Source organism: Mastacembelus armatus, chromosome 4, assembly GCF_900324485.2.
Source record: "Mastacembelus armatus chromosome 4, fMasArm1.2, whole genome shotgun sequence".
In the NCBI taxonomy this organism is placed as follows: Eukaryota; Metazoa; Chordata; class Actinopteri; order Synbranchiformes; family Mastacembelidae; genus Mastacembelus; species Mastacembelus armatus.
The window spans coordinates 3,689,571-3,711,120 of NC_046636.1; the positions used below are offsets into that span (position 1 = coordinate 3,689,571).

At 38.3% G+C, this 21,550-nt stretch overlaps 1 protein-coding gene across 1 annotated transcript; it reads left to right on the forward strand.

Annotated features, from left to right (window-relative positions):
- Positions 1 to 1,540: 1,540 nt before the first annotated feature.
- Positions 1,541 to 20,725, forward strand: cfhl4 (complement factor H like 4). Its single transcript, XM_033325159.1, has 29 exons — positions 1,541 to 1,850; positions 1,956 to 2,138; positions 2,453 to 2,558; positions 3,068 to 3,144; positions 3,276 to 3,458; positions 4,338 to 4,520; positions 4,620 to 4,811; positions 4,950 to 5,129; positions 5,974 to 6,135; positions 6,255 to 6,416; positions 6,536 to 6,697; positions 6,985 to 7,146; positions 7,533 to 7,685; positions 8,503 to 8,685; positions 8,781 to 8,966; positions 10,434 to 10,595; positions 10,806 to 10,988; positions 11,315 to 11,420; positions 11,551 to 11,627; positions 11,854 to 12,045; positions 12,149 to 12,337; positions 12,771 to 12,956; positions 13,426 to 13,605; positions 13,722 to 13,910; positions 17,732 to 17,881; positions 18,564 to 18,731; positions 19,396 to 19,584; positions 20,054 to 20,233; positions 20,350 to 20,725. The coding sequence occupies exons 1-29, from the start codon at positions 1,781 to 1,783 to the stop codon at positions 20,538 to 20,540; spliced, it is 4,686 nt and encodes a 1,561-aa protein (XP_033181050.1). The 5' UTR covers positions 1,541 to 1,780; the 3' UTR covers positions 20,541 to 20,725.
- Positions 20,726 to 21,550: the final 825 nt, after the last annotated feature.

A 21,550-nucleotide genomic window follows, 5' to 3' on the forward strand; every position in this document is an offset into this window, starting at 1 on the left:
GGTTTCCTAACATAAGAAGACTGACTTTTCACTTTATGTATTTTCTGTGTCTGTGGAGCAGCATCTATTCAGCACCTCAGGAGGTCACTGCTTAGCAGCTCATGGGGCAGCTGCACCTTTTTGGGAGTGTGTCTGTATGTGGGAAGGACAAATTCAATTAGACACTGGCTGAGTTGTTTTTTTTTTTTTTTTTTTTCTTAACAGATATTTTTTGTAAGCAATTTAGAGTCACGGGTCAAGCTAACCTGCAGGTGTTCAGACTGTAGGAGGAAGCCGGTACTCGCAGACAGCCCATGAGAACAGAACATGCAAACTCCAGCACACTGCCCTTAACTGACTTCAAATGATGCTGGTTGTTGTGACTAAATCAGAGTATATCCTTAATAGATGACCTGTTGGTTAATATCAGTGAAGTTTATGTTTTTTGTATAGATTTTTGCTTTTTAAGGTAATAATGTATTTCAGTCTTTTCATTTGTTTCCAAAAAAAAAAAAGACTATGGGGAGTTGCTGTTGTGACTTGCAATGACATTTTTGATGCTTTTCTTCCTCCATTTCTCTCATCCCACTTAATCATCTCTGTTCTCTATAGGCAAGTGTCTATAAAGGAAAACCTTTCTAATTAAGATGTTTATATAAAACTGGTACTTTTTGGTTGTATGGTCCCATGATATGTTTTGCTCACAGGGTTTTGGACTCTGACAGGGAAAAACTATTGGGAGAAGAAGTAATATTCTCTCATGAAGTTCTTTACATGCAACGATCCTAAACGTCAGCACATAAAATATCTCTGCCTTTAAGTTCAGTGTAAACTGCAACCCTTCCAAAAGCTGTAAACATATTTCTGTCTCTGAATATTTTCTTCATATGTGATACACAGACCCACCCACCGATCGAATGTCGGCATAGTTTCCCATCACATGCGTAATGAATATTCTGAAGAAATATACTGCTTTGCACAGTTTGCGTTTTTCAGTGATAAACACTTTGATCTGTTCAAAATAAATATTACAAATAACATAATGGCCTATTGGGAAATGAAGGCAAAGCTTGCGTTGCTCAATAGATGCATTTTGTTAAATAATTTATAAACTGAGGTCAGAATCTGCATTATTTGTTTCCCAGCCTTTTGGCAGCTTCTTGCCCTTACAAAGCCATCAACAAACTTAGAGTTGTTCATCCGTGCCTAAGTGTGGCTGAGACAGTGACGTATATACAGATTAAAGAAACCCAGGCTAGTGTCTCCTGGTCATACTTATGGTCTATTTCTGATCCTGCTTATATCATTTCATATACACTTTAGATGAGAAGTCCCTTAGCCAACTTGTTATTTGCTCAATTGATTGCTGTGAATGATTACCAGGAAAGCAAAAAAAAAAACAAAAAAAACAAATAAACCTTTACAGGAATGCTCTGTTGTGTCACTGAATGACAAACACACCAAACCCTGACTACACAATGACATGAAACCAGAAAAATGACCCTTTCAATACTAGTAAATAATACAGTTATATAAAAGAATGTGCACGATTCGTTGAGCTTATTCTGCTCTATAAATCTGGCATTGCTATACATGATATAAGGTCACATCCTCATATTTGCTCACTTGTTTTTTTTCTCTTCCCTGTGAGACTGAGATTGTATTTGGAGACTGGAACAGACTTGCGAAATCATTGAGCAATCTGTATTTGCCTGTGAAATCCACCAGACTTTCTGAGTCTCACAGTGTTTCAGTCTCCAAATTCTTCTTGCGTTTGGTGGGTCAGGGTAATGAAGATAAAATGCACATAATAACCAAAAGCTGTGTCCTGTTTGTGTGGATGCATACACTGACCTTTGTGAAAAGTCAAGGTAAGTCTGAGTAATTCATGTCAGTTCTGTGATACTTTTATCCATCTAGTTTATTTGAACATGTCAAATTGTTTACATTTTGGATTGTTTATTATTGTTCCACAGGTTGCACACTTGAGCAGTTTTTAAATAGCGACCTATATGATAGACATTTTGATGTATCTGAACTGGAGCCCAGCTACGCTGCTGGAAAACAAGTAAGAGTGGCCTGCAGCATTGGCTTCAGTGGCTTTTTCAAACTGCAGTGTATTGAGGGAAAATGGCAATCTAAAGGCACTAAATGTCAACGTAAGTTACTCTCTGTTACACTTTCAATTCAATATTTTTTTCTGTCATTACGCGTGATTAAACCCTTGGATACAGACTGTAACATGCAACATGTCCTGCTGCTCAATGTATATTCTCTTAAATGTAATGTACAGTGTTGTGAGCAATACTAGAGCAGGTCAAACTTGTGTTAGGACTGTAGAATTTATACTATGATATGGTATTTAATAAAATAGAGTGCATTACTATTGAATAGAACAACCATCACTGTTACTTGGGCCAATGTATGTCACTGCAATATATGCCCTTATGTTATTTCTCTTTCATGTTTTAAGCGAGATCATGTGGGCATCCCGGCGATGCACAGTTTGCAGATTTTCAACTGCAAATGGGAGATGATTTTGTCTTTGGGTCAAAAGTTGTGTACACCTGCCACAAGGGGTAGGAAAATATGTCACTAATACTAATATGTCATAAATCACTAATTTATTCTGTTGTTATAGAATTCTATAATATAGAATTATAGATGTCAGTCTCTGCTGTGGTGAGTGGCCACTTATGAGATACGTTCATGCTATAATATGATTTTTCTCATTATTACGGAATATTTTAGTTTTAGTGCCTACAGAATTCAGGCTGTGGGCACCATTGCCCAAATACATAAGTTTCCAAGGTTAACTAGAGTGTTCATAGCTCATCTCTGCGGATCAAACAGTCTGATCAGTCTTCATCAAGGCTGGTGTAAGTTATGTTCAGCTTATAGATTTACATTAACAGTCAATCATAAGAAATCCCTGTTTTCTCACTCCATTGATTTTCAGACGAGTCAAGTTTTGGGACCTGACTATATTATGTAACTTTAACCTGAGTGACAAGAAGTGCAATTTAAATTTCTTCCCTTTGCTTTGTAAGATATTTCCATTTTCTATTTTCTGTTATTCTTGTTTCAGTTATCAAATGGTCAGTCGCTCAAACGTCCGCCGTTGTATGGCTGAAGGCTGGGATGGTGTGGTTCCTGTCTGTGAAGGTAAGAGCTGAAATAAAGGATCTTATTCACACACAGTTAACTCTGTGTTAATAGTTTGTGTCATCTCCTCGACAGCAATTCTTTATAGGTCGATACATATGAAAATCTTGCTTTGCTCTTTTTCCTTCCAGCCCAACAATGCCCAGTAATTCATGTGGACAATAATGTTCAGGTGACTGGGGACCCAGAGGAAGCAACCTTTGGCAATGTGCTTCGATTTAGCTGCAAGTCCAGCAGTGAAATACTGGATGGTTCAGCTGAGGCCTATTGTGATGAACATGGACAGTGGAGTAGTCAACCTCCGAAATGTAAAGGTACATCACACTGAAAGGAAGACAAGAGACAGAAGGGGGATGATGGAAACACCATAGCAAATACTTTACACACAATACATCACCTACAGTACAGGCAACAGAAAATCAGCTTTGGGCTCATAGTGTTGAAATGGGATTGACCCAAAACCACAATGCCCAGTGTGCCTCAGGTATTCTGTTATTATTCATAGACTAATACCCCTGAAAGTATAATGATTATTTACTTTTTCACCTTCTTGATGTGAGCTCAGTCACATTAACCACTCCAACATCTGCAGATCCAGTGTGACATTGCGACCACTGGACAGGTACTTGAGCTTAGCACAAACACTTCACCCAAAGCAAAATGGCTGTACTAAGTCTCAGCACACATAAGTCGTCCCCACATCTGGTCAATAGTCTGGCAAGCACCCCCTGCCCCTCACCCCTTTGTTCTTAATTTGGATGATTGACAAGAGAAATGTAGAAAATATGCAAGAAGAAAGTAGAGATCACATGCTCCAGCTGCTGTCAAAACAAGGAACATTACAAACTCACGGTCAGTGTTTTTAGACCCTGTCGGAGAGTGTTGACTCTCATTAACAGTTCCTTCACAGCCAAACTAAACACATCACTAACTACAGAATCTATTCAGGTAATCTGTTCATCAGAATTAATTCCATGAAAATGTAAAGTAAAACATGAACATGTAGCCTGTACTGTCCTTTATTAATATTAACTCTGAGTTCAATCTGATTTCATGATTTCATCTCAGTCTCATCGAATATTGTAAAACAAGCCCATAATTTGACTCTTCAGTCATCGTCATGTCTTTGCATACATATGTCTTTACACAAACGTTGTAGTTATATTCACGCTTGTGTGTGGCTTCTTCAACAGAGATAAAGTGTCCAGCGCCTGTTATCGATCACGGTAACGTGAGACAGGCTAAGACAGAATACAAAGAACATGAAATCCTGTATTTTGACTGTAAACATACGTATAAGCGTAGTGATGACAGACCATCAAAATGCACCAAAGTAGGAATAAGAGCTGAATGGATCCCTACACCTACATGTGAAAGTAAGTATAAAACACGTTATCATCCTGACAATGATAGTATTATAGTCTGTGTTAAGACAACAAACTAACTAAATATGCTTCATTTTCCAACAAACTCAGTGGTAAAATGCAGACTGCCACAGGTATCATCTGAGGGAACCAAGTTTCAGCCTCAGAAAAATGTATTTTACCCTGGAGAGTCAGTACAAGTCATTTGTACAGAGAGGCATTGGATAATTAACAAAAAGATCACCTCACAAGAAACTACATGTGACGATAACGGAGAGTGGACTGTCGATCCGCTATGCAGAGGTATAACACGCATTGGGGTTTAGACAGACCGTCTCAGAGACAGACTATGAGAGTGTTGCTCTTTCCTGATTCACATTATGATGAGGATTATGTCTTATATTGGCTGCTTCAGATAAACAAGTGTCTCTCTCATTCTAGAGGTTACATGCAGCAATGAGAAGGAAATGGGTGTATATTCCTGGTCGGTCGGGTGGAACGAAAAAATAACACTGGATCGGACTGTAAATTATAGATGTAGAAGTGGTTACCGGAAGCCAGATGGCATCACCGATGCCAAATGCACCAGAAATGAGTGGTTTCCAAATCCTCTTTGTGAAGGTACTGTAAAGTTAACTTTGTGTTTGTAACATTTTTTCATTTTCTGTCCATATTTGTGAAAGTGGGGAAGAAGTTTCTGGTCTGTCTAAAGTCACTTCAGTATGTTTCAGTCCAGTCCTGGTTCCAGTCTGTAGTGTTAAAACATAAGTGGTGCAAACCAAAACTGGAATATATAAAGTATGTGCCATTTTGCCTTGTTGACACTGGACAAGACAGGACATCCAGTCCTATCCACACAAACACAGAATCTAATAGCTGATTGACTGGCTGGCTGGAAGTTGTCAAGGTTTTTACCTCAGCAGAATTGGGGTTACAGTAAGGATTGGGATTACCGTTAACATTAACACTAACCATAACCCAACTTCTGGAAAAAGTTGTCAGTTTCCAGTAGAAGGTGACAGTCTGCCTTGGTCACAATGTGCCATCTTTGTCTGCAGCCTGGTCCCTCTCACTGCAGACAAGGTTAGAAAGTATAAACATTTGTATGTCAAATTGGGCAGCGTTAAATATCATAACCAGTCTTCACCTCCATTTCTGCCTAAAGTTTTCTTCATGGATAATTGTCATGATGTGTTCGTTAGTTGTAAATAACTGTTTCCAAATGTGTTTCAGGTATCCTATAATTCATATTTTACTACTCGTGACATTGCCCCTAGTGGACACATGCGATATATTTGATCCAATCATCTATAAAAGAAACACACATGCTTAAGAGTAGTGTAATTCAAGCATTAAGTGTGAAGTTAATGTATCCTCCTTATGTAATATACTGTGGAAGCAGTTGTTCATACTACAGTAACAGTATATGTGTACTGTATTAACTTCATTTCTTTTGTTCTTTCAGAAATAACATGTGGCAAACCTCTTTTTGACAATGCACTTATTGACAGCCAAAAGCTCAAATTCAAATACAATGAAAGGGTCAGATATGAATGCACCGAAGGTTATAAAGGAAGTGGTATTGTGGACTGTCGGGAAAACGGTTGGACCAGACCACAATGCAGAGGTAAGGATAGAAGACAGTACACTGAACTGAACACAAGATGTTTGTTGCTAACTAATGTATTTATAAGCACAATATACTGTATGTGTACTGTATTAACTTCATTTCTTTTGTTCTTTCAGAAATAACATGCGATAAACCTCTTTTTGACAATGCACATATTGACAGCGAAAAGCTCGTATTCAAATACAATGAAAGGGTCAGATATGAATGCACCGATGGTTATAAAGGAAGTGGTACTGTGGACTGTCGGGAAAACGGTTGGACCAGACCACAATGCAGAGGTAAGGATAGAAGACAGTACACTGAACTGAACACAAGATGTTTGTTGCTAACTAATGTATTTATAAGCACAATATACTGTATGTGTACTGTATTAACTTCATTTCTTTTGTTCTTTCAGAAATAACATGCGATAAACCTCTTTTTGACAATGTACATATTGACAGCGAAAAGCTCATATTCAAATACAATGAAAGGGTCAGATATGAATGCACCGATGGTTATAAAGGAAGTGGTATTGTGGACTGTCGGGAAAACGGTTGGACCAGACCACAATGCAGAGGTAAGGATAGAAGACAGTACACTGAACTGAACACAAGATGTTTGTTGCTAACTAATGTATTTATAAGCACAATATACAGTGAAATTGTTGAATTACACTGAATTTACAATAAATACAGTTTTTATGTACATCCTCAATCATCTGTCGTAGCTGTATTTTTTTGTTTGTTTTGTTTTTAATCAGCCATCTGTTTCTGGACTTCTTTGGGTTCAAGTCACAGTTGTTATGTTTTATTTTAGTTAATGCCAGTTAACGTATGGACTAACTGCAATCATTCTTTTCCCCAGAGGTGACATGTAACCTTCCACGTGATATACAGGAAGAACGTAGAAGCGTCTTTAAGCAAACATACAAGTACAAGGAGCAGGTTGAATATTTCTGCAGCAACGGTGGATATTTTACTCTAACCTGTGAGAACACAGGTTTCACCGGGTCAAGAGAATGTAAAGGTAAGAAAACACAGGCTTGATCACTGCCAGTCAATTCCAAACAACATGAAATATGATGAATACATGATTAAATGTTAAGTGTCAATTCATTTTGCTGAGACACAAGTAACTAAAAACCTGCTGGTGGCACCATTTGAAAAGACTATGAAGGTTAGCAGGACTTACTTAGCTACAACAACCATGGGATCCCCAAGAATGTCCAACTGCATGGACATATTCAGACATTTTCTCCAAGCATTTCCATCTGCCACAAAATGGTGGACCAACAGACCAACACTGCAATTCTTAGAGCTATGGTAATGTAAGAATTTGGTATTATTGACACTTGACTGTAATTAACTGCATGTTTTTTGTTTTTTTGTTTTTTGTTTTTTTTTTAACTCCAGGGTGTCGAAAACCTGAATTTCCAAATGGTTTTGTGGTTGGCCCAATCAATGAGACACTGTACTTCGCCTGCAGAGAAGGTTATAAGCTGTTGAGCCAGGGCTGGTGGGGTGAAGCCAAATGTGATGAAACATTGTCTGGACTTCAGTGCATTGGTAATAACTATTTAATGTATTCCAAGTTATAACTAGCATAAAGCAGTTTGGCCACAGTGGCATGGCAATGCAGAACAACACCATTTTTAGCTTTGGTTAGAAATTTTTAGGTTTTCTTTTATTCTTGTATTCTGGTTGTTTTAGCGTGAATACAGGACAGCCCTGATTATAAAAACCCCTTTTCCAAACATATGTGTTTTTTTAGAGTAACACATTGATGATAGGAAAACTCCTTCACTGTGTGATGTGCTGTTAATAAAGGGGAAGTGATATTTCCCCATGAAGCCTTTTCTCTTGTAGAAGTGAAACATGAAGAACAGTAAAATGTGAATCTTTGCCCGTGACATGCTCACACTGCCTCCTCAGACTCATCAGCTCAACGTCTGGGACAGCTGTCATTTTTCTGCTTCATCATTGCAGGAAAAACATCGGGAGAAACTATGAAGAAGGTGTCACTCCTCATGAAGTGACTACCTCTGTGTTAGCAAAGCACAGTAAACAATCCTTCCTAAACACCTACATGTTAAACTTGGCAAATAAAATATTTTTAGTGTTTTTAGAAATATTTTTAGAAACCGTGTAAACAGAATGAAAACAAATTAAGGCCGAAAGCCGCCAATAGTCCAGAGATCTCTGTTCGTCTGCATAAAAAGCAAATTGTGATATGAGGGCAGCCTCAGCATAGTTTGGATTAATCTACTGACTGAATTATGTGGTTTTTTTTTTAGTAACATTACAGCTATAGATCATTTTAATAAAGGAATTGAACTATATTATTTATCAATTACAACCCTTATTGTAATTGTGTCCACTGTAGAGAAAACAAGCTGTGGACCAGTTCCTATGATTCCTAATGGGCAAGTGAGATCTCAGGAAAATCATTACAGACAAGGTGAGCTCGTCCAGATTACCTGTGATGAAGGATACACTGCTGTTAACAACCTGACTTGTAACAAGGGAAAATGGGAAGCAGGAGGATCACTGAAAACAGTCTGTACACGTGAGTCATTCTTAGGTCTCTTATCTTAATCAAATGTAAATATTTATTACAAAAAACTTTATCCAACCACTAATGTACGTTTTTATCTCTTGCAGCTGCTGCACAGCCCTGCAGTCCCCCACCTAGGGTCGACAATGCTGTGGTTATGACTCAATATAAGAAGCAATATTTGTCTGAAACTCAAGTAACATATCAGTGCCGTCACGGTTATAACATAGATGGAGAAGATACAATTAAGTGCCAAGATGGAAAGTGGGAGACGAAGAGCATTAAGTGTTTACGTGAGTACATATGGTATTTGCCAGCGCAGGTGTTTTGTTTTATTGCAGACACTATTGAGGTTATTTAAAACAGGATACTTGGTTCACACCCACTGTACGTAAAGACGTGATACTGAACCAGGACATTTCTCCCACAGGTGCCAGTCGGAAAAAGTGAGGCCTATTTTCCTCGAGGTCCGAAGAAGTCTTGGTAATGATGCCAAAAGAATTTCTTCTCTGTACTCGTCTTTCTGCGTTTGCTGTGTGTGTGTTCATCATACTGACATCATGACACCTAGTTCATGATACAGATACAGATCATCTTTAAAAAGAGTAACACTGACTCACTGAATCTTATGTAATAATGTGATCTGACATTATGAAGCTTTGGCATACTGAATAAAAGACGAGATCATCACAGAGTCTGTAGTTTTTTTTTGTTTTGTGTGGAAAACAGGACTGTAAATGCTAAATGTGTGGATTTCTTCAAAGGTAAATTTACAGAGAAGATAAAGTTTCATTTAGATTTTGTTTGTGTTTGATTTGCAGTATTTGCAGTTTGATTTGATTATATTTGCTGAGCTCTGTCAGCTTGTAACTTGGAAAAGGAGAATCTATAAGCGCTGTTATTAAGTCTGTAAGCTAGGCTTGACTGTGTGCTTTGTGTAAATAAACTGGATTTTCAACCCTATGAATTCGATGTTGTCTAGGCTTCTGTTCTCAATAAGATGTCAATGCCATTACACTCCATTGGCTCTAATTTGAAGTATTTTTTTAAGGTTGATGTGTCTTGGTTAATAACAATTATTTGATTATTACTTAAATAGCACTTTTAAAAACAAAGTTTACACAGTGCTCAGGATTTGTGTGGGTCAACAGAATGTCTTTAAAAACAAATATGTAATAACTATTTTTAAAAAGCCATTTTCTTGGTCTTCATTTGATGTATTTTTGAGTATAATTTAGGTGTAATAAATAGTATAGTCTCTCAATAGTATCAGTATTATTCCCCTGAATGATTTTTCAGTGGACTTTGCACTAAAGGATAAAACCCTCCTTTTGTTGTGCATACAAGCAAAACAAGTGATATTTGTCTTAACGCTGCTGTGAAGCTCATAGATTGTTTAATGTGACGTTTTAGTGCAGCTTCCCTGAACCAACCTGTCAGGTCAGACTTTATTTTGTTTATCACAAATGTTTCCTCACGGTTGTCCCAGATTATGTCAGGTCAGACAATGACTGTGTTTTCTTTTCCAGCAACTTTAGTGATTCTCATTCAGGATTATATGAATTTGTATGATGGGATACCAAACAGATGCATTATGAAGAGTACCTACTGTTACTGCATGAAAGATACTGTGTCAACCTTTGTGAATTTTCCACTAAATCTTATGTCAACAGTGCACGTGTGTATGTTCTGCCATGTGTCATGTTGTGTTAATGCAGCCTTGTGCAATCCCATTGGGCTGTCCATGTTCTGAGGACTGTGACCGGATACAAACACACAGGAATTCTGCTCAGAAACCAGAGTTCATCAGAAGAGCTGGTCTCGGTCGAGTCCTGCACAGCTGTTCGCCGAAATGCGACTGATTTGGATGGTTCTGTTTGTCCAGCTGTGGGTGGACGTGGACATTGTTCTATCACAGAATGGTGAGACAGACCTTTTTTAAATATTGAAGTGTTGGGATTTAGCTTTGTCAAGGGCCATATGGTGATTGGTTTAAAGCAAAGAGAAGAGACTCATGAAAATTGTTTGTTTTGCATAGTGGTATTGTTTTACTACATTTTATTGTATATGTTTCTCAACTGTATGAAACTGCTTATGTCAATTTTTTTTTTTTTTGCTCCCCACGATGTTAGCATGTTTGAAGCTCCCAGATGTTCCTCACGCCTACGTGTCTGAAGTGACCCGCAGAGCAGAGTACCAACCATCGCATGTGATACATTTTATTTGCGAAACTGGTTATATATCGGGACAACCCATCAGATATGAGTGTACGAGCAAAGGCTGGCAGACGGCCCATCCACGTAGAAAGTGCTACTGTGAGTGAAATGGTTTTCTATCCCACTCTTCATTTTAGTGTAGTAATGTTGCAGGATTGTTGTAATGAGGTTACAAAAAAACATGAATCATTTACAAGCTTGAATTCTTTTTCAAAAGATCCAGGAGAAAAACTGATTGAATGAGAACGTGTTTATTAAAAAGAGTTAGCAATAGTTTTATTATCAAAACAAAATCACATCATTGCCACTGTGCTAGTGCTTTCGATTAAAGTAAAGCAATAAGCAAAGTTTAACAGAACGTAAAAGTAAGCTTCATGTGCATGAGTAAGTTATAAAATAATGTCTTTTGTGTTGTTTGTTTTCAGTAAAGCCTTGTGAACTTCCTGAGGATATTGAACATGGCCATTATGAAATTATCAGGGGTGAAGAATTTGTCTTTGGAACTACAATCCAATACTTTTGTAACGAAGGGTATGTGATATGAAATGCTTCTGAAACATATATTACAGAGGTGTAAGAAAACAAAAGCTGATATGGACCTGGCACTGTTGTTTTCTCATCCTAAACACAATGGAAAGCTTTATTTCAATGTTCATTGCAGATATTACATGGGAACTAAGGAGAACACCCGGACCTGTTTGCAGGAAAATTGGACCAATCGCGCACCACGTTGTGAACGTAAGTCCTGGAAACAACAAGTCCTATGTTCAGTAATATTGAGGATGTCATTAACATAATGTGGAAACACACTTGCCAAGCCTGCAGCCTCACAATCCACAACTATATGAGGAGGCTCTCTATTGAAATCTGATGAACTTTGGCTGAGAAAATCCGTTTGTTTATTTATTAATTCTTGCCTGGTTCAGCCTTTTCCCCCTTCAGTAACTTCACTGTGTTTACTCAGCTGTGAGCTGTGACCCCCCGCCTGTAGATGGAGAGGTTAAAGTAAAAAATTTACCAGAAAACGACAATCCCATACTCCCTGACCGCTTCCTCACATTCAGTTGTGATGTTCCGGGGAAGAAGCTGAATGGCACTTCAGTGCTGTATTGTGGTAAAGATGGCCAATGGGATTATCCGTTCCCCACTTGTGAAGGTAAAACCGCTAAGATGAGAAATATATGTAACATAAAAATGCTTGTTCACTCAAACTCCAGGATTTGTTCACTGGAAAAAAATATTCTTTTTTTTTTTTTAAGAAATCGTGTGCAGTGTTAACAAGATGCACCCTCATCTTCGTGCAAATGGATTACCTCCAGGAAATACAACAGTGAAAATAGGACATAAATTACAGTTTCTCTGCGACGGTGACTACACAAGGGACGGGCCTCAGGAAATTGAGTGTCTGTCAACAGGGCAGTGGAGTGCCCCCTTGCCAACCTGCAACAGTATGTTCCATGTCCATAGCTGGTTAATCTAATTTCATTGACTTTACTCACACTTCTGCTGTCACTTGCATTTAAGTTGAATACTACGGCATTTTGATCTCATTTGATGTTGTTCCTGCCATGTGGCACATGAACAGTCTCAACCAACATCTGGCACTATACCTGCTAAAAGCTCCACTATGTTTTATTATTTACTATTATTTTTGTGTCTGCTCTTTACTGCTGGGCGAGTAATGTACAGTAAGTTTTTGGGGCATTTTTGCTTTAAACAGCAGCATCCAAAAAAAAAAAAAAGTTGACAGGAGAACAAGCCAAATTGTAAAATTGCATGTGCATGCCCAGATAAAGTTATAAGGATTTGGACCGAGATTACATCTGTTACTGTGTATGTTGGAAAACATCTTGATAAAACAGATTCTTTTCATCGACACAGAAAAATGCAAAGTCCCAAGTCTCCCACGCGGTGTATACATCACCCCCCGTGCACCAGGTGGTCAGCTAAGCAAAGGACAAACGTTAAAATTTGCTTGCACCAACAATAAACATTTTCTTCATGGAAATGCAACAATTCAATGTTCAGCAAACGGACAGTGGAATGACTCCGTTCCAACCTGTGGTTGTAAGTCAGATCTTCTTTTGTCATCTTGTTTAAGAAAATGATGCTGAAAGTGTGTGAACTGTACTGCAGTCAGTGTTTTACTTTGTGTTGAAACTACAGTGGCTGAGAGTTTGTTATGAAGCAACATATGATCGTAGTATAAAGTCACATCAAAGTTAACTCGGCTATTTATATGTGAGAAAGATTCATGTTTGTGCTGATATCTTTTCTTCCTGCAATCGTTTAATTACTCATAAGTTTTCTGAGTGTTTCATTGAAAGGACCATGATTTAGAACCCATGCACCTGGTATCAACATGCTATTTGGATTCTTGGTGTCAGATCTGGTGATTTCTATGTCCACCATCTGGGCACGGAAAAGCTTTCCTGGACATTATTCGGTTGATGTTCTCCTGTGTGATAATGTCATAACTGCAAGAACAGTAACACCAAAGCTCCTACTTACTCTGTCATTGCAAATGTTCTTTCAGTACCTTTGGACTGTGGGAGTCCCCCACCTCTTACCGATGGAGACGTGACGGGAACTTTTAAGTTTAGCTACAAACATAAAGAAAAGGTTGAGTACAGCTGTCAGAACTTCTATATTATGGAGGGTGACCGTTACAGAGTCTGCAACAACGGTCAGTGGACGGGGAACATGAAATGTCTGAGTAAGTTGCAACTCAGTTTCTACTTTTCTGTGGTGATTTTACATTGACATAACTCAAATTAAAGATTGTTTTCTTAATTCCTGAGATTAATAGTTTGTATCTGTTATCTCTTACAGAACCCTGCACAATAGATGAAGAGCTTATGAAACAGCATAATATTGCTTTCAGATATAGTTATGAAAAGAAGCTGTATTCACCCCATGGTGATGAAATTGAGTTCATGTGTATTGCTGGAAGACACGTTGGAACAGTGGGAATGCGTCAGAGGTGTAACAATGGTGTGATGCAGTTGCCCACCTGCCAGTAAAGGTTTTTTAGTCATCTGGATCTGACTAATATTGATGTGGCTGGACAAACATGTAACTGACCAACCAGAGTAAAGAGCTGCCCTGATCCAGCCTGTAGACTTTAGTGTTGTACGTGGTCATTAGGGTAAAACATAAATGTTTTTGTTTATCACAACATAAATAAAAGTCTGTGTCCAATCAAGTTCATCTTTTTATTCTCTCATCATTTCTGGATTATGAACCTAAAACATGTAGCAAACAACTTACACACCACAAAGAAACAGAATAGATGAGGAAACTGGAGTATCAGGAAAATGTCGTTTCTGTTAGAAAAAAATGAAAAAAGAATATCAAAAGAAATTGGCAGATGAAATTGCTGGATTCATTTGTCTGTGTTTTAGTTGTTTCCTTACCCCAAAGCACAAGTCTACAGAAGCACAAGGTCAAATAAACAAGACAGATGCTGGATGTGTATTTAGTTCCACCTTCATAGGGGCCCTAAAATCACTACACTCTACATTATAACTTGAAGTGATTGTGAATGGAGGTGGCATTAAGTAACACACTTAACTCTGCTTTAACATCCAGCCTCAATGAGAATGAAATAGCTGAGTTCAGGTGCTGGAGGAGACCTGTAGGTGCAGTGACTGTGCAGCTGAGGTTTAACGTTGGTGAAATTGACCCACCTCTGCACCACTGAGTCCAGATGTGGACTAGTTGTCTTCTAAGTTTACATGTTGTTTTACAGTTTAGAGTTAATAAAAAACATTCTGCATGTAACTCAGGTGTTGAGTGCTGGAATCAATCAAACACTCATTTAAACCAATATTGTTGCAAAATCCTGTTTACTTTCATTTATTTACATTTATCATATCACTCCTTGTTTGCAAAACTGTGACATAAATTCATTTATATCTGTTTGGGTTATTTCATAATATAATCAGTGTGTACTTGTTCTGTTTGATGTTTTATCAAAAGTACTAAGACCACAGGTCATCTTGTGTGTGATTCCACATCGGGTGTGTACATTTGTAAGATTCTTTGAGCTTCTTCTGCTTTTTATCCTGTGGCTGAACATGGATGAATCTCTACGGCAGAAAGGTACAAACATCAGATTACATGTCCAGTTTCTCTGTGGTTGCACTCATGTTAGAAAATAACAGTCATTTTGCATTTTGTAACTGATTTGGCCACATTTTAATTCAACCCAGGTGAGAAAGTATTTTCAGATGTCTTCTGATATGAGATGATATGTTCTGATATATAACGGCAGATGTAAAGTTGCTTGTCTTTTTATTAGAGAACGTGTAGTGCTCATCCATCCATTATTTATACTATTTAGGGTCACAGGGATCTGCTGGAGCCTATCCCAGCTCTCCTGGTCACCAGTCCATCACAGGGCAGTGCTCATTCGTTCTGGACTAAAATCAGTTCGTTCAGTCTTGTTCAGTTGTACAGCTGTTAAAACAATCTCACCACCAACTCCAAGTAATCATCATGTATTCTAAAGTTTAAATTCTTAAAGTTACTTAGAAAGATGATTTCTGCACATATTATCATCTTACCTGTTAGTTTCTAACTGCATTATGTTGCCAAAGCTTCTGCAGAGATTTAATTGCAAATTAGAGAAATTTCACTATGTAGAAACTGTTTTACTGTGTGTGTGTGTGTGTGTGTGTGTGTGTGTGTGTGTGTGTGTGTGTGTGTGTGTGTGTGTGTGTGGGTGTGTGTGTGTGTGTGTGTGTGTGTGTGTGTGTGTGTGTGTGTGTGTTTGTGTGTGTAACTGAGGGTACAAACACTCATTCATGCACCGATTGTCTCTTTAGGGAGAAATTCCAGACTGCAGCACCTCAGCTACCTGGACCATCACTGTGAGATTCCTGTGACTGAACAAAGACGTTTTATTGTCACAGGCTGGTAAGATTCCTGCTACTGTAACAGTTTTCAGCTGATTGTTTCTGTTTGAACCACAGTTACACTAACATTAATGTAGCTGAAGGTGGACACAGCAAAACAGCAGCTTTAAGGAGTCTTATAATCCAAAATTGAGACCCAAAGTCATTTTCCTAAAACAAAGCAGAAACTAAATTAGCTAAAGAGCTGAGAAAGTTTCACTTTTCATGAGTAAACTTAGCTCTAACTTCTTAACTCTAGATTCTGCACTGTTTTAAACTGTAGACACCTGGTTGTAGATATAAACTGGTCTTGTCTGACTAACAAGTAATGACTATGTATACAATCTATGGTCACGCTTGAACCCTTAGTCCACCAGGTTACTCTATTATTTATTTCTTGTTTTCATAACTGAATCTGGTCTTCAATACATCAGTAAAATCCAGGTTTAGCCTCCATTGCAATATCATTAATCTTGTCAAGCTGGTTTTTAAAATCATGGCATACTTGTTGATTCTGAACAGTTCTGAAATTCCAGCATCCTCTAATTACTGACTGCATCCAAACACATTTCTTGTTAACTAGACGTTTGTAATTTCTTATATGTTGATATTAGTGTGAATAAAGTGAGATACTCACATGTACATATTCTCACTCAGTGCTGGAATATTTCATATTCTGTGGTTAGTTTTCTGGATAGATTACCCAATCATATTGGTGGCATTTTGTAGCAAAGTGTCCAAAACTATATAATTAGACTTGCCTTTACTGATATGTCTGTATTATTCCCATATGGAGTTATCTTATTCCTTGGATAGTGTGGTGTAGTATTGTTTGTGTGTTTGCTCAAGGTGTTTCATTCACCAGTTAAACTGATTTCTGTGGTCCTGTGATTGGACAATTGCAGCAGCATATATTTACACATTTAATGCTGGGGCAGACTAAAACAGTATAAATCTATAAATATTCCTGCAGCAAGAGAGACAGTGTCCGGGAGTATTTTCATTTTGTCAGGTACGTTTTTATCTAATGTACCCATCACATATTCAAATGTGCAAAGATTTCTTTTCTTGTTTTCACACATTAATCAGTCATCCCAGCTGTAACCTGCTGCAGCTCAACTTCTCACTGGCATCAACACAGCACTTCTCCCATGTTGGCCTCTCTTCATTGGCTTCCTATGTAATGTAGAATTCATTTTAAATTCTCACTCACTGGGCTGACACATTCTACATTACAGACCTTTTAAATCCTCAAATTGTACTTTGTTTTAAAGGGCCTGTGACCTGACGTTGTTTGTTGTTCCATGATTCACTGGTCTTTTTTGTTTTTTCAATCAGACCCACACTGGCAGCACGGAGACCCACTTTTACCTTGAAACACCAAACATTAGGCCCAAAGTAGTAAATACTCATATTTAAAAAGCTGCTACCAGCTGTCACATTTACTTTAAAAATAACAATGATTTTTCAGTGGACTTTGCACTAAAGGATAAAACCCTCCTTTTGTTGTGCATACAAGCAAAACAAGTGATATTTGTCTTAACGCTGCTGTGAAGCTCATAGATTGTTTAATGTGACGTTTTAGTGCAGCTTCCCTGAACCAACCTGTCAGGTCAGACTTTATTTTGTTCATCACAAATGTTTCCTCACGGTTGTCCCAGATTATGTCAGGTCAGACAATGACTGTGTTTTCTTTTCCAGCAGCTTTAGTGATTCTCATTCAGGATTATATGAATTTGTATGATGGGATACCAAACAGATGCATTATGAAGAGTACCTACTGTTACTGCATGAAAGATACTGTGTCAACCTTTGTGAATTTTCCACTAAACCTTATGTCAACAGTGCACGTGTGTATGTTCTGCCATGTGTCATGTTGTGTTAATGCAGCCTTGTGCAATCCCATTGGGCTGTCTATGTTCTGAGGACTGTGACCGGATACAAACACACAGGAATTCTGCTCAGAAACCAGAGTTCATCAGAAGAGCTGGTCTCGGTCGAGTCCTGCACAGCTGTTCGCCGAAATGCGACTGATTTGGATGGTTCTGTTTGTCCAGCTGTGGGTGGACGTGGACATTGTTCTATCACAGAATGGTGAGACAGACCTTTTTTAAATATTGAAGTGTTGGGATTTAGCTTTGTCAAGGGCCATATGGTGATTAGTTTAAAGCAAAGAGGAGCCGTGAAGAGAAATATTTACAAGCTGGAATTCTTACTTTTCTAAAAGGTCTACGGGGAACCTGACTGAATGAGAACCTGTTTATTGAAAGGAGAGAAGGTCCAGGGCTGAACTACAACCGTTTTTAACAGAATGTAAAAAATAATCTTCATATTAGTTAATGACATTAATGACTAATGTCTTTTTGTGTTGATTGTTTTTAATAAGGCCTTGTGAACTTCCTGATGATATTGGAAATGACTAGTTTCAAATTATCATGGTAAGAAGTGACAAGTAAGGAGGACACCCAGACGTGCTGGCTGGACAGTTGGACCCATAGTGCACCAAAGTGTGAATATAAACAACAGAACTGAAATGATGGACAAAACAACATTTAGAAGTTTATCTAAACTGAAATACTTACACCGATGGTTAAATCAACTAAGAAAGTCTTGTGTTTCTGTGTCCATCAACGTTGAGGATATAGTTAAAATACTATGGAAAAAGTCACTAAACCGACAGACTCTCCTCATTCCCAGCTCAAGCTTTACCAGAAAACGGTGGAACCTTATTCACTGAAAGTCCAAGATGTAAAAACTGTTTTATTTTTTTTTTTAGGAATCACCTGTAATATTGGCCAGATGCACTCTCATCTTCATGCAACTGGATTACCACCAGGACAGGAATTGCGGTTTCACTGCGACAGTGACTACACAATGGAAGGGCCTCAGGAAGTTCAGTGTCTAACAACAGGGCAGTGGAGTGCCACCTTTCCAACCTGCTCTGGTATGGTCCATGTCCATTGGTGATTAATCTCATATCAATTGATTTTAATCACACTTCTGCTATCACTTACATTTAAGTTGAATACTACAGGCATTTTGATCTTATTTGCCCCGTCCTGTTTACTCATGCAGCAGATATGGAGCAACATCATTTAGAATTGTTCCTGCCACCTGCCACATGAAAGTCTCATATTCACTGTCTTTTGGCTCCGGTTATGGTCTCCACCAGCAGGTGTTAAAGCTCCACTGTGATTTATTATACAATTCTTTTTTCTGACTACTCAGGTAGTAGGTAGGTAGTTTTTGTTGCAACCACAAACAGCAGTGACGAGAGAATAAGCCAAACATGAAAAGTGAAAGTTAGAAAATCAAGATGATGAACTACAGATATAGTATAGCCCCTTAAAGTTGAGAGAGACTGGAGAATGATGAGAATTATGTAAATTCATATTGTAGCTACTGAATTTTTTACATGCAAACAGTGATGTGGTCCATAGTTAATATAAAAACACTGATCATAGACTCTTTGCATTCCCAGGTAAAGTTACAAGGATTTGGACAGATTAACATCAGTGCTGAGGTTATGAAATGTACAGTGAAATTTTGCATCTGGAAATGTTAATACTGCATAAAGCTCTTGCTTAAAGGGAATCTTTTCTTCAAAGGAGGAGCATGCCCAGTCCCAAGTTTCTCACCCGGTGTATACATCACCCACAATGCACCAGGTGGTCAGCTAAGCAAAGGACAAACGTTAAAATTTGCTTGCACCAACAATAAACATTTTCTTCATGGAAATGCAACAATTCAATGTTTAGCAAACGGACAGTGGAGTGACTCCGTTCCAACCTGTGGATGTAAGTCAGATCTTCTTTTGTCATCTTGTTTAAGAAAATGATGCTGAAAGTGTGTGAACTGTACTGCAGTCAGTGTTTTACTTTGTGTTGAAACTACAGTGGCTGAGAGTTTGTTATGAAGCAACATATGATCGTAGTATAAAGTCACATCAAAGTTAACTCGGCTATTTATATGTGAGAAAGATTCATGTTTGTGCTGACATCTTTTCTTCCTGCAATCGTTTAATTACTCATAAGTTTTCTGAGTGTTTCATTGAAAGGACCATGATTTAGAACCCATGCACCTGGTATCAACATGCTATTTGGATTCTTGGTGTCAGATCTGGTGATTTCTATGTCCACCATCTGGGCACGGAAAAGCTTTCCTGGACATTATTCGGTCGATGTTCTCCTGTGTGATAATGTCATAACTGCAAGAACAGTAACACCAAAGCTCCTACTTACTCTGTCATTGCCAATGTTCTTTCAGTACCTTTGGACTGTGGGAGTCCCCCACCTCTTACCGATGGAGACATGGCGGGAACTTTTAAGTTTAGCTACAAACATAAAGAAAAGGTTGAGTACAGCTGTCAGAACTACTATATTATGGAGGGTGACCGTTACAGAGTCTGCAACAACGGTCAGTGGACGGGGAACATGAAATGTCTGAGTAAGCTGCAACTCAGTTCCTACTTTTCTGTGGTGATTTTACATTGACATAACTCAAATTAAAGATTGTTTTCTTAATTCCTGAGATTAATAGTTTGTATCCGTTATCTCTTACAGAACCCTGCACAATAGATGAAGAGCTTATGAAACAGCATAATATTGCTTTCAGATATAGTTATGAAAAGAAGCTGTATTCACCCCATGGTGATGAAATTGAGTTCATGTGTATTGCTGGAAGACACGTTGGAACAGTGGGAATGCGTCCGAGGTGTAACAATGGTGTGATGCAGTTGCCCACCTGCCAGTAAAGGTTTTTTAGTCATCTGGATCTGACTAATATTGATGTGGCTGGACAAACATGTAACTGACCAACCAGAGTAAAGAGCTGCCCTGATCCAGCCTGTAGACTTTAGTGTTGTACGTGGTCATTAGGGTAAAACATAAATGTTTTTGTTTATCACAACATAAATAAAAGTCTGTGTCCAATCAAGTTCATCTTTTTATTCTCTCATCATTTCTGGATTATGGACCTAAAACATGTAGCAAACAACTTACACACCACAAAGAAACAGAATAGATGAGGAAACTGGAGCATCAGGAAAATGTCGTTTCTGTTAGAAAAAAATGAAAAAAGAATATCAAAAGAAATTGGCAGATGAAATTGCTGGATTCATTTGTCTGTGTTTTAGTTGTTTCCTTACCCCAAAGCACAAGTCTACAGAAGCACAAGGTCAAATAAACAAGACAGATGCTGGATGTGTATTTAGTTCCACCTTCATAGGGGCCCTAAAATCACTACACTCTACATTATAACTTGAAGTGATTGTGAATGGAGGTGGCATTAAGTAACACACTTAACTCTGCTTTAACATCCAGCCTCAATGAGAATGAAATAGCTGAGTTCAGGTGCTGGAGGAGACCTGTAGGTGCAGTGACTGTGCAGCTGAGGTTTAACGTTGGTGAAATTGACCCACCTCTGCACCACTGAGTCCAGATGTGGACTAGTTGTCTTCTAAGTTTACATGTTGTTTTACAGTTTAGAGTTAATAAAAAACATAGGCCTATAGGCCTAGACTGCCTGAGGACCATCACTCCTCTGAGTTACATTCACCTTGGCCAGATCTGTGCCTTGCCACAATTCTGTCTCTGAGCTCCTTGGGCAGTTCCTTCGACCTCATGACTCTCATTTGCTCTGACATGCACTGTGAGCTGTAAGGTCTTATATAGACAGGTGTGTGCCTTTCCTAATCAAGTCCAATCAGTTTAATTAAACACAGCTGGACTCCAATGAAGGAGCAGAACCATCTCAAGGAGGATC

Coding starts and splice junctions, on each gene's coding strand:
- cfhl4 (XM_033325159.1), top strand. CDS start 1,781: ATGCACATAATAACCAAAAGCTGTGTCCTGTTTGTGTGGATGCATACA. Junction 4,812..4,949: donor TGTCGATCCGCTATGCAGAG/GTATAACACGCA, acceptor CTCTCATTCTAG/AGGTTACATGCAGCAATGAG. Junction 7,686..8,502: donor GTCTGGACTTCAGTGCATTG/GTAATAACTATT, acceptor TGTCCACTGTAG/AGAAAACAAGCTGTGGACCA.